Here is a 15,635-nt window from a genome sequence, read left to right as displayed (position 1 = left end):
CCCGGCCCCTAGCCCCCGCCGCCCGCGTGTGCGCCCAGGGTCGCCTCGCCGGCCCGGGGTTCGAGCCATGCGCCTCTGAGCGGCCCGAGTGCGCCCCCGCCCCGCAACGCCCCGGCCCCCTGCCCGGCGCCGCCCATGGCCGAGGCCCCCCCGCGCCGCCTCGGCCTGGGCCCCCCGCCTGGGGACGCCCCCCGCGCCGAGCTGGTGGCGCTCACCGCCGTGCAGAGCGAACAGGGCGAGGCGGGCGGGGGCGGCTCTCCGCGTCGCCTGGGCCTTCTGGGCAGCCCCCTGCCGCCGGGCGCGCCCCTCCCTGGGCCGGGCTCGGGCTCGGGCTCCGCCTGCGGCCAGCGCTCCTCCGCCGCGCACAAGCGCTACCGCCGCCTGCAGAACTGGGTCTACAACGTGCTGGAGCGGCCCCGCGGCTGGGCCTTCGTCTACCACGTCTTCATGTAAGTTGGGGAACCCAGCGCCCCTTCGCGTGCCCCGCGTGAGCCGGGCTCCTTTGGGGACCGCCGCCCCCGCTGGCTCCACCTCCTGCTCCTGCCCCGCGGCAGTCCCTCAGCCCTCCCTCTCGGACCTGAGCCCCCTTTTTGGTCCCCCAGCTTGGTCCTAACCCTTGATCTCTCAGCGCTGACCCCTGCTGCCCTCGTCTGACCTCTTCTCCCTCCTCTTCTTACTTTCATCCTGATCGCAGAACCCCATTGCTCTGTCCCAGCTACTCTGGGCTTTCAGCTTCTTGCTGGTCTCTGCTCTACCAAGTCTGCGAAGCCACTAAAGTGGGGCTCTTTTCTTCAAGTCCCCCCAGCTGTGTCCCCTAGCCCCCACATTTTCCTGCCATCTCTTCTCAGGCTCAATAGCCATGTTGTGCTCCCACCTGGTCCCCTTGGAGATTTCCCTCTTCAGAAACAGGCTGTGCCCAGCTTAGGACTGGCCTCTGATTGTAGGTGTCTAGGGTCCCTATGGCCCTGACAGGCCTGTGTGCTGTTCCCAACTTTAACTGTGTCTTCATTAGCCTTGCCCTGCAACTTCGAAACAGCGGAGGCAGCAGGCTGCCCCGACTGCCCTGGCTGCCCTGCCCTGTCTTGTCCTGCCTTGCCCTGCAGGCTGGGCCCAGCTCTCCTGCTTTGCTGGCCCGCTGTACTAGGCCTGGCTCTGGGCATGGGGAAAAAGAAAGAAGAGAGGGGTATGTTTGGAAACAGTGACGCTGTGGGGCCCCTCCTTCCCTCAGCAGGCTCCTACAACTTTCAAAACACTGACCCCTCTTGGATGTAAAGAGTGAATTTTGGCAGCTTGTTAGGCGGTCTTGGGGGAAGGCCTGGCCCAGCCAGGAACATGAGAGGCCCAGGCCATATCGGTTAATGGGCTGGGCCTGGCGCTGGGATGCTTAGGAGTGCCCGGGAGGGACAGTGTGCTGCTCTTAAGTCCCTTTACTACTGCCAGTCTTAGGGTCTCTGGGCAGCCCACTTTGTCCACCTACTGGCCACTTCACAATCTGTCTGTGTGTCCCTCTGCTAGACTTAAGTTTCCCCTCGTGTGTGTCTATCTGTCTGTCTGTCCCACAGCCTTTCTGTCCATCTGTGTCCACGCTATGTGGGCCTATCCAGTTATTGATTTCGATGCCTCTGTGTCTGTCATCTGTCTGTCTACATGACCACCTGCCTGGCCACCCTTTTGCCTGGCTTTTCTTGCCTGTGTCTTTCTACTTGCCCCCACTGGTATATGCTCACCTGCCTCTGCCCCACGAGAATGGGGGCCCACAGAACCTTGGGGAGCAGAAAGTGGCACAAGGAAGAATAGAGGAAGGGGACTTTCTATTGAGGTGGCAACTGTGAATTTCTGCAGGATATAAGGTCAGGTTTTGGGTCCAGGTGAATGATCAGGAGCACCCACATCTCAGTGTACCCCAAAACAACTGGACGAGCATCTGCTGGATGTAGAGACTCAGTGGAGTGGTAGAGTTCAGTGCCGGTGGGTTAGGGGTTCTGGCGCCCACTGAATGTGATGCACCGGAGCTAGAGGTACAGCTTACAGGTAGAGCCCTGGTGGTGGTGGTGGTGGTGGTGGTGGTGGTGGTGGTGGTGGTGGTGGTGGTGGTGGTGGTGGGTAAAGGATAAGACACAGGCCACAGATGTGCCTTCCAAAGTTTCCTCCCTGGAGGTGACTTTTCCAAGCCAGCGCTGAGCCTGGAGATGTCATTTGGCTCTGAGCTTGGTTCTTCAGCCTGCACGCCTGTCCCCGGAACAGTCACTGAGATGAAAGCAACCTAACACAGACCCACCACTACCATGACTCCTTGGAGGGGCCTCCTCTTCCTCCCAGGAGCTAAATCTGACGACACCTTTGCCCCACATCCGGCCCTTTCCGGATGCCAGGAATGCCCTGGCTAGAAGCACCTATGTCCTGAGCACTTGTGTCTAGGAGCCCAGGGTGGAGACATTCCTTGGAATTCTAGAGGGAGAAACATGGCGTGACAGTGTCTGGATATTTAGGGATCTCAGGGAATTGGCTGTGGATCATGGATGTCAGGGAGACAGAGATGCCAGGAGCCCCTACCTATCAAGTGCTGTGTGATACTGTGTTAGCTTTAGAGTCTCTCTGAGCTTTAGATTGTAGGCCATCAGAGCGAGCGGAAGTCCCACAATTTGGGCTTTCTTCGTGGATGGGCTAATGGGTAGGAAAGAGCTGAGTGAACTGCTAGGGGCTGAGTGGGAGGAATGAGTGCTGGGGTCGGGGCTCGGGAAGGAGCTGACACAGAAGTACCTCCTGTTCTCTATGGGGTCCAGACATGGAGTTTCTCAGCCTTTCCACAGTAGGGTCTTGTGTTCTTGTCAAGAATTGCTTTTCTAGCTTAACTCCCACCGTCTCCAAGTTGGGGAGCAGGTTCCATGCATAGCATCAGTTAGGACCTGTTTTCAGAGACCTGAGCCAATGTGATGGGATTCCCACAGAAGGGCTAGGAGAGAAGACTTGGGAAGGAGGGGGCTGAGACACCTTCCTCGCCAGCCAGCTGGTCTCCTCAGGACCCGCACTGTCCGTGGCCCTTAGGAGTGAAGTCAGCTTCTCTGGCTCTCAGCTGTGCCCCTGGGAGATGAACGGTGCCTGCCCTGTTTCCTCCTTGTTAGGATCACCGGACCCTTCTCCACTCTTTCTGTCCTGCCACTCTGCCCTCTCACCCCAGTGCCCTGTGAACTGGTGTGCATCTCCACCCTCCGTGTTCTCTGCGCTCTGTGAAGTCCTCTTTACTGAGCTCCTAGGGCAGACTCACTCCCTGTGGTTCTGTCCAGACCACACGAGCACCTGCGGAGCCCCAGCCTACTAGGGGCTACAACCGAGCCCTCCTTCCCCCAATCTCACTGCGCCTCCCAGGCCACTGTGACGTTCTCACCGCTCAACCCTTGCTCCCAGCCCCCAGCAAACTTCTCTAAGTGAAGGTTTAAGGCTCTGTAAACATCCTCCCTCAGCCTTGTCCCTGGGGTCAGAAGCTGTGGGAATGGGGAGGGGAGGAGGTGGCCATGGCTTCTGGGGCCTGTTCATTCCTAACCCTGGAGTACCCCACCCCAACCTGAGACAGGCCTGGACTAAATGTTATCCCCACACAGGACACCCAGACCGGGTCAGTTCTTACCCACAGTCTCACTGCCCCGTCCTGCCTCTGAGAAAACTAAGGCTCTGGAGACCAAAATCACATGGCAAATCAGTAGCAGATGCAGGGAGGTCAGACCTTCCGTCCACACTCCCTGTCCAGAACCATCCCTCTGCTCTCTGAGGTCACCTGATGTGACCCTTGGAGTTCAAACTGAGATTTCTGACTCTGTGTGGACACTCACCCTTCCCAGCCTGATGAAGTGGGCCCTGTTATCCTCCCCAGCTGACAGACCAGGAAAGCGAATCCCAGGAAAGGAAGGCCATATAGTTCACAAGGAAAAGCCTCAACCCAGAGCTGTTATCCCCAGCTGCATCAGGCCCCTCCAGAGCAGCACACGCCAGCAGTCAGGGGGCAGTGACAAGATTTTATAGACTCAAGTGGAAACTACTCGGCTGCTTCGAGGGCAGGCAAGCTCACTGCAGCCCACAGATGTCACAGGTGGCCTATGCAGCATCACCCAGAAGGAGCTAATGTCCCACCTTCTCGCTGGCGTCAGAGACGGACATCTGGGCCGGGACAGACCAGGGCGACTCCCTTCATGCAGTTTCTGCCTTTGCTTTCCTAGGGCTTCAGGCTACCCCTGGTCAGTCTGGGGACTATGTAATTCAGTGGGACTGGCTTGGGCTCCTCCCATAAGGCCCCCTGAGCCGCTTTGCCCAGCCCTGCAGTGTGTGACCGTGTATACCCAGGCACAGACCGGGACACACTCCCCTCCAAGGTCACACTTAGCCTCCCAGACAGCACTGCCGAAACCTGATGCTCCAACACCTTCACGCCGTGACTGGGAATGACTTAGAGTGTGTGACCCATGGCAATTTTGTGCTTCTGTTTTTCCTTTGCAAGCAGTGTGCGTGTGGGGGTGACCATCGCTTTCCCTGGCACCTGCTGCTCCCCACTTCTGGAGTTCTGGGTTAGGCCGCTCTAATCTCTAGCACATTTCTTCCGGTTGAGGAAGCCCTGCTGGATGTCTGACTGCAGACCCCACTGCTGAAGAAGCCCATAGCCTTACAATCTTGGAGTCAGACATGCTCGAGGAGGTGGTTATTCTTTGGCTGGTGGCAGCATTTTGAGTGTGTGATTAAAGTTCTCTGAGCCATCAGAGTCACAGAAGTGGCCCCGGGAACAGGGGGAGGAGGCTCTGGGGCCTGCCCTGAAGGATCCTTGGGAGGAACTTTCCCTACTCCGGTTCTCCTCAGTGCCAGACCTGGACAGCTCTGCTGTGGAGATTGAGGGTTGGAGGGAAGGGGAAAGCTTTTCAGTTCCCCAGAGCTAGTCCCACACAAGAATGGGGACATAGGACTGTGGGCTCCCTCTGACAGATGGGGTTTGTTTCTGCTGCTGCCCTTAGCTGTCCTGAAAGTTGCTTAGTCTCTGAGCTCCGTCGGGCATTCCAGTCTGGACAGTGGGAATCACAGCTGCCTCCTGGGTGGTCAGGGCTGAGGAAGGAGAGCAGCCAGTGCTGTGCCAGGCATGAGTTAGCCACCGTCGTCCTGTCTGTGCTTCTGATGGCAGGCCTGACAGGGGTCCTGGGCTCGTGTGTGTGTGTGGGGGGGGTGCGGGCTGAGGAAGTAGTAGGGACGCCATTGCCTTTGTCACTGGTGTGTCTGCTGGGAGCCTGGAACTTCGTGACTTCTGGGGAGCATCCTCCAGGTCCATCTGAGCTCTTTTTCTTTTCTAGGATGAATCTCCCTCTAACCCAGGCTAGCCTCAAAGTCCTAGACTCATGTTCTCCTGCCTTGGGTGGAGTCAGTGCCTCTCCCTCCAAGCTTCTTTCTGCATCCTCAGGCCTCACAGCCACTGTGTCAGGGGGACAGTCATCTTCACTTCCCACTGAGTAGGGGACGTCACCCAGCTAGTGACTGCAGTCACTAACCTGAGTCTCTGGGATGCTTATGGGATCTTTTGTGTCACAGATGACATCAGCCAGCTTTGCCAGGCTTGGGGAACCAGAGCCTTGCCTGCAGGGAGCAGATAGGAAGTGGTGTAGGCTAAGGGGAAGCTGCTGGGAACAGTCTCTAAAAACACTGGGGCCTGGGGTTCTGGCTCTGTGGGTGTGTGTCTGTCTCACCTCAAGAGTGCCAATGTGTAGCCAAGGTTTGGGCTTCATGGTTCTTGCCTCTCCCTCCCCACCCCCCATTAGTGGACACAGTCAGAGAGGGACCCAGTACCAGTGGCCCTAGAACCCAGGGACCCATCATAGGAAGATGCCCATCCCTAATCCACTCTAATCCTCAGCCTCATGCCCTCTTCTGCCAGATGGGCCTCACAGGAAAGAGGACCCACTTACTTAGAATCGCATTCACAGAGCTGTGCCCACGGAGAGGGGCTGCTGATTCAGGAGTTGGGATGGGAGAAGGGCGTCTCTAGTGCCTTCTGCTAGGGCCCTTCAGAAGACGGGAGCATCTGGAGGATACCCAGGAGGTTGCCAATCACCTGGAGGCTTTGTGGGACTGGAGAGAAGGTATAGTCTGACCTCTGGAACCCTAATGGAACCCCCCCCAAGACTCCAGGCAGACTGGGCAACTCTGTCCCCAAGGCAGGATCTGTGTGCCCTGGAGCTTGGCACCTGGGGGTGAAGAGCAGGGGCACAGCCCCAGGCAGCAGACTAATTGGGCTAAGAATCCATGGGCAGCACCTAAGGGAGGCAGGCAAAGAGGCAGTCATTCCTCCCTCTCCCTCTGCTGCTTCCTGTGAGCCCAACATCGGAAAGGAAATAAGACCAGCACCCGAAGGCTCTGGAGTGAGCGAGGGGGTCTCCACTGCATCTCCCTGGCCCTTCCTTTCTTTCAGCCCCTCCCTGGAGTGTCCAGGTCTCTGCTTTTGGGTTTATTTTTTGCTGGGCTTGGCTGTCTCTGGGGATTGGGGGGAGGTAGGGAGAGAAGAAGGGCAAGAAAGAGTGGCTTTGTCAGCATAATCCAGATGCTTTTGCTCTGGCCCATCTGGGCCCAATTGCCACCCTCTGCAGGAGGGGCAGCCCCCACCCAGGTGCAGTCTGGAGCCCCAGGGAGCATCCTCCTTGAGGTGGGGGGACGCTGCGGAGCTTCTTAGTCTAGTCCATCCTTGCTCCAGAGCACGGGAGCAGAGACCTCTGCTCCAGAGGCCTCAAATCTTTGGCAGATACATAGCTTCATTTCTCAGGTGAGAAAATGGAGTTAGGAGACAGGATCTGATGGCCGAGCACGTAGCTCAACAGATATTGTCATGGTGTATGCCTTATATCCCCAGGGAAGGGGTCAGCCAATCAATGCATTCACTCATCTCTTCTGCCAGCCGGTTTAGAGGCCACTTAGCGGGAGAAGTGGGATGGGGAGGAAAGGGGGACCCTTGGTCCAGCAGAAGGAGGAGGAAGGGTGCATAACCTAGGAATGGAGAGTAAACATGTCAGCAACTCCTTCAGGCTCTCTTATTTTTGGTGTGTGTGTGTGTGTGCACACTCGCGCAAGCGCGCACACACACACACATGCTCGTGCATACAGGGTCTTTGTAACTGGCTTAGGCTGACCCTACACTCCAACTTCTCCATCCTCAGGTCAAGTGCTGGGATCACCACATCTGGCACTGTTTTTGTGGTGGGGCTAGAGATCTAACCCAGGACCTTGTGCATGCTAGGCAAGCCCTCTGTCTCAGAGCTATATTCCCAGCCCCCACCGCACAGGCACTTTGCACACAGAAACACACATAGAGATTGAAGCATTAAGAAGTTCAATGACAGCCAGTCCTGGAGGCTCACACCTTTGATCCCAGCACTCGGGAGGCAGAGGCAGGCAGATCTGTGTGAGTTTGAGGCCAGCCTAGTCTACAGAGTGAGTTCTAGGACAGCCAGAGCTACATAGTGAGACCCGGTCTAAAAACAAACAGCAAATAAACAAAGCCCAAACACACTAAAGAAGTTAAATGACTTGTCCAACAACAGCATGGCTAATAAGTGGTAGACGCAGCATTTGAATCCAGAACAAGACTCCTGGGACCGTGCTCTTAGCTGTCTGCTGTTCTGCCTTAGTAAGGGTCTGAGTTTAGGGCCCCCTTACCTATTTCCTGCCCGCCCCAGGATGCAGGCCATTGAACTCAGAACCTTGTGCAGCTAGACAAGCTGTCTCTAGCCCCCAGTGGGCCTCCTTGCTGGGGAGGAGGATGGCTCCTGCCTCCTGCCTCTTCTCTCTGCCCCCTCTTCCTGTCCTTGAATTCTGGACTTTTGTCTTGGGCACTTTCCTCCCCGTTTCATGGTGAGTTCCGAATCCTGCTACTTTATGTTGCCTTTTGGAGGACAGTTTCGCCTTCAGGATTTTATCCCTAAACTTGCCGACAGTACCCAGATAGTGAACACCTTAAAATGGTCCTCCTTCCTGGGTCCAGTGGCTTGCACACCTCCAAACCCCAGGAAGTTCTTCCCACAGATGCTTTCCGTGCCTTCTCTTGGAAGTGACCCACAAGGTGCTGTTAAATGCTCTGTGTACTTTTCCTGAGGCGGGTCCCTTACTCCTTTCTCACACCCACTGCTGTGTCGCTAACTCCTTTGCATCCCTCAAAGCCCAGTTTGAACACTGTCTCTTCTTGGAAACACTCTCTGCCCACTCTACTTCAGGCCCTGCAGTGGCCCTAGAGTTGAAGTCTGTGCCCCATGTGTTCTTGGTTCTTCCTCGATGGGCTGTCAGACGCTGGTAGGGAGGGCTGAGTACAGTGTGTGACTTCCATTTGGGAATGAGTTACTGTCCAGGCACAAGAAAGTGACGTCAGCCAGGTTTTAAGGAGGAGAAGGGCTTTGCCCACTAGAGAGAAGTGGAAAAAGGAACTCTTGGACCTTTCTCTCTGGAAGCTCCTGCCTTTATCCTGAGTGCAGGCCTCCAACAGACAGGAATAGCTAGGTTGAAGGTTTTGAGACAGGATTATTGGGTCCCTTTGCCACAGGTTCGCCAGGGCCCTTGGTCACTAAGCTATGAAGGGGGCCCCTGTCCTTTGGCCCATGGGAGCTATAGGCAGGGCAGATGGGGGAAGGGACTCTCAGTGCTTCCCGAGCTGCTGCTCTGCAGACACAGGCTGCCAACCCCGGTGCCCGGCACAGCTGCTGACAGGACATGGAGGCACACCAAGTCGTACAGCTTGGCCGTGGCAGAGCCAGAATTCAAAACCATCCATGTGAGACCCTCAAGCACCAAGCAGTTCTCAGATGCAAAAGCAGACCTCAGGGTGGTTTTCAGTGGCCAAGGGAAAAACTGGGGAAAATAAGGACATTGTGGTGATTTTTTTTTTCGTTAAGCTAAAAGCAGCCCATTTCAAAGACTGCCGTAAAGTCTGGGGCTATATGCTTTCTTCTGTCAAGTAATAGGACAGGGTTTTAAAAATTGTCCTTACTTGGCAAAATAAAAAGTTGACAGCCTTATACAGTCCCTAAAGTGTTTTTAGAAATCTGGCCAAAACATGAAATCCACAAGAGTTGGAGCCCTGTCCTGGCTCCTGAGCAATGGAGGTCAGAGGAGCTGGAAGAGACCTGGTAGCGGGAAGGATTAGGGAACAGAGGAGCCCCAGGTCCTGCCCTCAGGCTCTGCCCAGGACTGTTTCCCAAGACTGGCCTTAAACACTGGACCAGTAGTTTCCAGTCTGCAATTGGCCCCTGCCCCTGCGTGCTGTGTAGCAGCAGGCAGGTTCAGCCTCACGGAGGCCCCAGCCACTTCTCAGGGCTGTCTGCTGATTGAAGTTTTGGTGAATCATGAAGTGTTCTGAAGAGCAGGGCAATATGCTGGCTTTCTTTTTTTCGATTTATTTATTTTCTGACAGGGTTTCTCTATGTAGCTTTGGAGCCTGTCCTGGAATTCACTTTGTAGACCAGGCTGGTCTCGAACTCACAGAGATCCACCTCCCTGCACCTCCCAAGTGCTGGGATTAAAGGCGTGTACCACCACCGCCTAGCTGGTTTTCTTATTTTTATCTTTCCATCACAGGCTCCTACTTCCCTGGAGCCTTGAAGTCCTCATCTCTCTCTTACTGACTCTAGTTTGAGCCCTGAGAAACAGCCATGGAGGACCAGATTGGCCCTGTAAGAACAGGTTAATCAGCTGGCAGTTCCTTTCTTGGGGAGCCCTGGACCACAGCTCAGAGATGCACCAGGCTGAGGTCCTCGGAGTCCATATTTAGTAATAAGATCTTCGCCAGATCTGTAACAGGAATTGTGTTAATCGGTTTCCACATAGTAATTCATGGACACCCAAGATCACTATAAGGTAGGTAAGTCATTGTGCACATTGTTTAGAAAGGGAAGCTGCAGCTTGTGGGCTAAGCACTAGCCCTTGTCACGATAAGAGGAAGTGGCAGGAAGAGGTGAGTGTCTGAAGGATGAGAATTTTCTAGATTCAGTCAACACCGAGAGTGTCTAGAGAGTCTAAGTGTGCATGGACCCTGCGCTGTGTCTGGGAAGGAACCTTGTGCATGGCTGCTGCAGGTCCATGTCTGGGGAGGAGCCTTGTGCATGGCTGCTGCAGGTCTGTGTCTGGGGAGGAGCCTTGTGCATGGCTGCTGCAGGTCCGTGTCTGGGTAGGAGCCTTGTGCATGGCTGCTGCAGGTCCATGTCTGGGTAGGAGCCTTGTGCATGGCTGCTGCAGGTCCATGTCTGGGTAGGAGCCTTGTGCATGGCTGCTGCAGGTCTGTGTCTGGGTAGGAGCCTTGTGCATGGCTGCTGCAGGTCCATGTCTGGGTAGGAGCCTTGTGCATGGCTGCTGCAGGTCCGTGTCTGGGTAGGAGCCTTGTGCATGGCTGCTGCAGGTCCGTGTCTGGGTAGGAGCCTTGTGCATGGCTGCTGCAGGTCAGGCTTGCAGTGGGAAGGCAAGTGGACGGCAACCAGCAACACCACCTTTCCTGAAGCTCCTCCCCCTGCCCCAGCTCTCAGTAACAGTAAAGATAATAATAGCGGGTGTTTATTGAGTGCTTACCAAAGGCCAGACAGACGCTGCTCTGGGAACTTGCCTCTCAAAAGCCCTGTGAAGTGACTCCTGCCACTGGGCCCATTTTTCAGATGAGGGCTGAGACCCAAATATGTTAGTTGAGTTGCCTGCCTGGGTGTTAGTAGCAGGGCTAGGACCCACACCCTGAAGTCCAGCTTTGGAGGCTGTGACCTCGTGAACCTTCCTCATCCCAGCAGCACCTGCTTCTCAGGGAGACTGTCCTCAATAACACTTCAGCATCAAGGACACTGCTCCCACCCCCTTTACAAGGACTCATTCCTTCCCTTTGTTCTCCTGCTCTCATTCAGAACTTCACTGGCAGTTCCAGGGGTCTGTGCAGGGGTGGGAGAGGCTACGCAGGAAGCTGAGGACAGAGCAGTGAATCAGGACCCATGCCCTGCTCCCTGGGGGACATGGATATGGATGGATCTCTACACTGGGTGATAAGTGCCACTGTCCCTAGATCCTGAATGGCCCCGTGTAGCCTCAGACCAAGCCTGGCAGGGAAGCCCTCCTGGAGGAGGCAGCTCACACTGAAACAGAAAAGACCAGTGAGTGCGGAAGCCAGGCAGAGGGCCTAGTGCAGGCCAGGGGCCAGAGGTGAGGCCCATGCATAAGAGAGCAAGACATTAGAACACAAGGATCTTAGTTAGCATGGTGTCCAGAGAATAGGACTTAAGCTGGGCCTGGTTTGGTGGGGACAGTGCTTGCTGGGCGGTGGCAGCTTCCTGGAGAAGATGTTGAAAGGCACCGAGTGTGGGCGTGACAAGCAGAATTCTGTTAGAAATGCCTTTCTGGGACTGACCAGGACCCCAGTGGAAAAAGGACGCTGAAAGGGACCCCAGGATGCCATCCCGATTGCTCACCCCAAGACCCATATCTCAGAGCACCCTTCCACAGCTGCCAGTAACTCTGTCTTGGGCCTGGCTGTCCCGGCCTGGCCTGCAGCCCTGGGAACTTTGCCTGTAGGGAAAGCTCTAGGCATGTATGCAAACCCGGCCCTGGGAGAGGCAGCAAAGATGGGATGTACTTGGGAGCAGGAAGAGTGAGAGCAGGTCCAGAGACTGGTTAGAAAGGGCCAGAGGGTTTGGGATTGGGGTCTGTGGGTGTCCCCAGAGGAGTGGTCTAGAAGGGTCCTGTAGGAATCTGCCAGGATTGACTGAGACAGTGATGGCGTAGTCTGGAGAAAGAGGCAGGGGCTAGCTTCCTTTCCCCTCCGGTCTTACAGCTTAAAGGGCAATCTTTCCAGTTGTCCACCCCCCTCCAACACCTTCCTCTGACATTCTACTAAAGGAGAAAACATGGCTACAAACTGGACAAAGACTAAACGTAAATCAGCAGTTGAGCCCAGACCAGGACTGAGGCTCCGTGTGAGGGTCTAAGTTATCTCTGCCAGCGGTAGGAAGCACAGCCTTCCTACAGCGCCTCCCAGGACTAGAGGCCCCTCTGGTTAGTTCTGGGTAGATTTCCCAGTGTACTGAAAAGGAGGTCCCCTCTCCCACATGCTGGTCCACAGACACACCTAGCCTGTTGTGAACTTTAATTATTGTGTGTTCAACTAATCTCCCTGAATCCTCATGACAGAAGTTCTCATGGTAGTATCTCCTGGATGGAATGTTACTGTACCATTTCATACTCAGGCTGGGAAAGGCGTCTGGGAATGTAGCTCAATGGTAGAACATTTGTCTAGCATGCACAGGGTCCTGTGTTTGATTCCCAGCACTGAAAAAAATGAGTGTGTGTGTGTGTGTGTGTGTGTGTGTGTGTGTGTGTGTTTGTGCCCGTCTGGTCTGCCTGTCTTAGGAGATAGCCTGGTCAGTAAGGTGAGTACCACCCAATCATAAAGATCCAAGTTTGATCAGCAAAACGTGTTTAAAAAACATTGTAATGGTACAATTTGTAATCTCAGTGTCGGAGAGGCAGAACCCCAAGGCTGGCCCACAGGCCTTGTCCAGTCAGCAGTCCTTTGTCTAAAAAAATTAGCTGGATGGCTCCTTAGACTCTAGCCCTTCTGTATTTGCCCTCACCCCAAATGCTGCAGTCTGCACCTCTGTCCACCCCAGGTACTCCAGCATTCTGCCACCAAGACCTACTTCTGCTCAGAGACTGGAAGAGTGGGGAGCATGAGGAGGGCGGGGAGGGCCCCTGAGCAGAGAGGTAGGTGGGACTCTGAGGCTGACCTCCACACAAAAGCACACATATGTGTGTGCATGTGCACACACACAAAGTATATCTGCTCACACATGCACACAATGTTTTTTTTTAAGCAGAGTGACTTACACAAACGAAGTGGCTCAGCTGAGACAGCCCGGGTGTCTGAGTGTGCTGTGATGGACACACTGCCCCAGTTTTGACTGCAAATTAGCGGTTGTCCCGGGCAAGACCCACCAGACAGCTGAGCAGAGCTCTGTGAGTGTGTGTGTGTGTGTGTGTGTGTGTGTGTGTGTGTGTGTGTGTGTGTGTACGCTGGGCTGACCTGCTGTGGAACTCAGCTCATCAACCCCATGCCCAGCCCAGGCTGGGTGCAGCTGCTGCCCACGGGAAAGGACCTTCCCCCCTTGCCCTGCTGCATCAATGGTCTTCCCCTTGGTCTGTGTGACTGCCAGTGCATGATCAAGAGGGCACCTGCCAGCCCTCCCCATGATGGGTTTGGCCATCTAATGCTCTCACATGACAGGCATGGGATGAACTGTGGGCTGGGGAAAGGGATTTGCACTCCTAATCTGGGGGCTGCAGCCCTCCCCGTGTCTTGGCCAGGGCCGTGGGAGAGGTTGGTTTCTGCTCTATACCCAGTGGCCCCAGCTAGATGCTGGCACATGCCCAGCTCCCTGCTCAAGGCCCTCCCTGCCCTCCTCATGCTCCCCAGCCTTCCAGACTTTGAGCAGAAGTAGGTCTTGGTGGCGGAATGCTGGAGTGCTTGGGGTGGATCAAGGTACAGTCTGCAGCATTTGGGGCTAGAGGAGGCCAGAAATGGCAGAGAGGCTTAGGGCCTCTGTCAGGCCGATGATCCATCGGTTGGGGTGTAAAGTTGGAGTGTTTGGGGCTAATCCTGGGCCACCCCTTCCTGGAGAAATTTGGCTACAACTCAGGGAGGCAAATGTGTGGGTTGCCTCCCCCCTCGCTGGGCAGTAAACACAGCCGTCGCCTGGGAGATGGGCCCAAACATCCCGGCCCCCCACTGTTATTTATACCAGGGCTCCCTTCCTTCTCTGGAGCCTGGTCCTGGCTCTTCAATCTATCCCTGCGCTGGGCAACCAGAGTTGAAGTCTGTGTCAAGGTCCCAGATGAAAGCTCTCTTATGCCTTGTAGACACTGTTGATGGCTTGTCATTTGGGAGGGCCCCAGGTCTCAACAACCAGAAAAGGGCTCCCAGGGCAAAGTCTAGGTGGGAGGCAGGAATGCTGGGATTGTGCCCTGGGTTTGTGCTTGTCTGTTGTTGCACTACTGTGGTCACCCAGCCCTTACTTCCTCCTGCCTTCAACAAGCCAGAGGCTAGATTAGAACAGTTTGAAGCAGTAGACCTGGTTCTCTGATAGGACCTTGAATGGTGCATATATATGGCCGGGCAATGGTGGCGCACGCCTTTAATCCCAGCACTCGGGAGGCAGAGGCAGGCGGATCTCTGTGAGTTCGAGGCCAGCCTGGTCTACAAGAGCGAGTTCCAGGACAGGCTCCAAAGCCACAGAGAAACCCTGTCTCGAAAAACCAAAAATAAATAAATAAATATAAAAATGGTGCATATATATAAATGCCAAAAATTTATATATATCCGATCAGAGTAGGTCTGGTTGGGGTGGATTCCAGGGTAGAGGCCTAGGAAGCTGTCCAATCTGCCTATGTAGCCCTGCATACGGACTTGGAACTTGCGTGTGCTTCTCTCTCAGATAATCCAGGGTGGGAGACCAGGGTCTGCTGATTCATAGTGAGCACGGGCAGAGCCTGGTGAGATATATAGACTCAGTGGGGAAGAGAACGGGGCTACACAACGGGCTGCCTGACCCCGCCATATTCCAGCACTGGTGGCCTCAAAAGAATCCCAGAATTCAAATTCAAACTTGCTCGTCCAGATCATTGCGGAGGCAGACATGCCAGGGAGCACAGAGCACATTTTATTTAACAGCTTGTTAACTTGATTTAAACTTTCAAATATTTAGACTTGCCATATGTGGGTCTCCACTTGAACTCTTTCCCTGCCCTGCCGGCAGCAGAGGTGTGCTCGCGCCCGGTCTCCCTCTGCCCAGACCTCTCTGCAACAACTCCAAGACAGCTTTCCTCAGGCTTCGCAAGGCTGGCAGAGTCCCAAGTCGCCAAGGTTCATGCCCTTGGCGTCCCCCTGAGCCAGCCTGGTGGAAACGAGAGGACAGAACTGGGCTGCTTTAGGAAATCAGCGTCAGTGGGGTGGACATAGGGAGGGACAGCTAGTTGGACACAGCACAGACCGACAGAGACCAGAGAAGACAGTGACAAGGGTCCCGAGGCTGCCCAGCTGAGACGTGAAATCCTAAGGGTCTTGGGTACTTCTTCCCAAAGTTGAACAGGGATGTTTGGGCGTGGAGAGGGGTTCCAGGAGGCAGAGGGTATAGAAGCCACCAAGGCGGAAGTGTGAGGGAATAGATGGAGGCCATGGGGCCCCACATGGGACAGGAGCACTCACACTGGGCTCCACATAGGCTGAAAGTGGGGATGGGCCTGACTCCTCAGAGGGGTCAGACCGAGTCCTAGGCTGGTCAGGAGTGGGTAGAGGGGAACCAGGAGATAGATCATCATAATTCCACCTCCTGAGAATGCCATCTCTCTTCCCTGTCTGTCTCTCCCTCCTGTTGTGTCAGTTGTCCTGGGTGTCTGGGTGGGAGGGAACTCATCCTAACTCCCTGCTCCCTTAGCACAGGGGCCACAGTTGTATGAGAGGCTTTCCCAGGTGCTTGGGCCTGCTCAATCATTCATTGATTCATCCACGCATTCAATAATTGTTCACTGGGAACCTCCAGCGCTGAAGAAAGACGGTGAGCAAGATGAAGTTTCTGCATTCTCAGATCTTGCTCTACAGGAGTAAGAGG

At 55.1% G+C, this 15,635-nt stretch overlaps 1 protein-coding gene across 3 annotated transcripts in view; it reads left to right on the top strand.

Moving 5' to 3' along the window:
• The window catches only part of Kcnq4 (potassium voltage-gated channel subfamily Q member 4), a 51,470-nt gene continuing 35,835 nt past the window's right edge, over nt 1-15,635 (top strand). For all 3 annotated transcript variants that reach the window (XM_075945453.1, XM_075945452.1, XM_075945454.1), the window contains exon 1: nt 1-449. In XM_075945453.1, the coding sequence (XP_075801568.1) occupies nt 136-449 (314 nt within the window). In that variant the 5' untranslated portion in view covers nt 1-135. The remainder of the gene's footprint in view (nt 450-15,635) is intronic.

This window comes from Microtus pennsylvanicus, chromosome 13, assembly GCF_037038515.1.
Source record: "Microtus pennsylvanicus isolate mMicPen1 chromosome 13, mMicPen1.hap1, whole genome shotgun sequence".
NCBI lineage: Eukaryota > Metazoa > Chordata > Mammalia > Rodentia > Cricetidae > Microtus > Microtus pennsylvanicus.
Note: the sequence above shows the minus strand (reverse complement) of the source record. Positions and strands in the feature narration are given on the sequence as shown.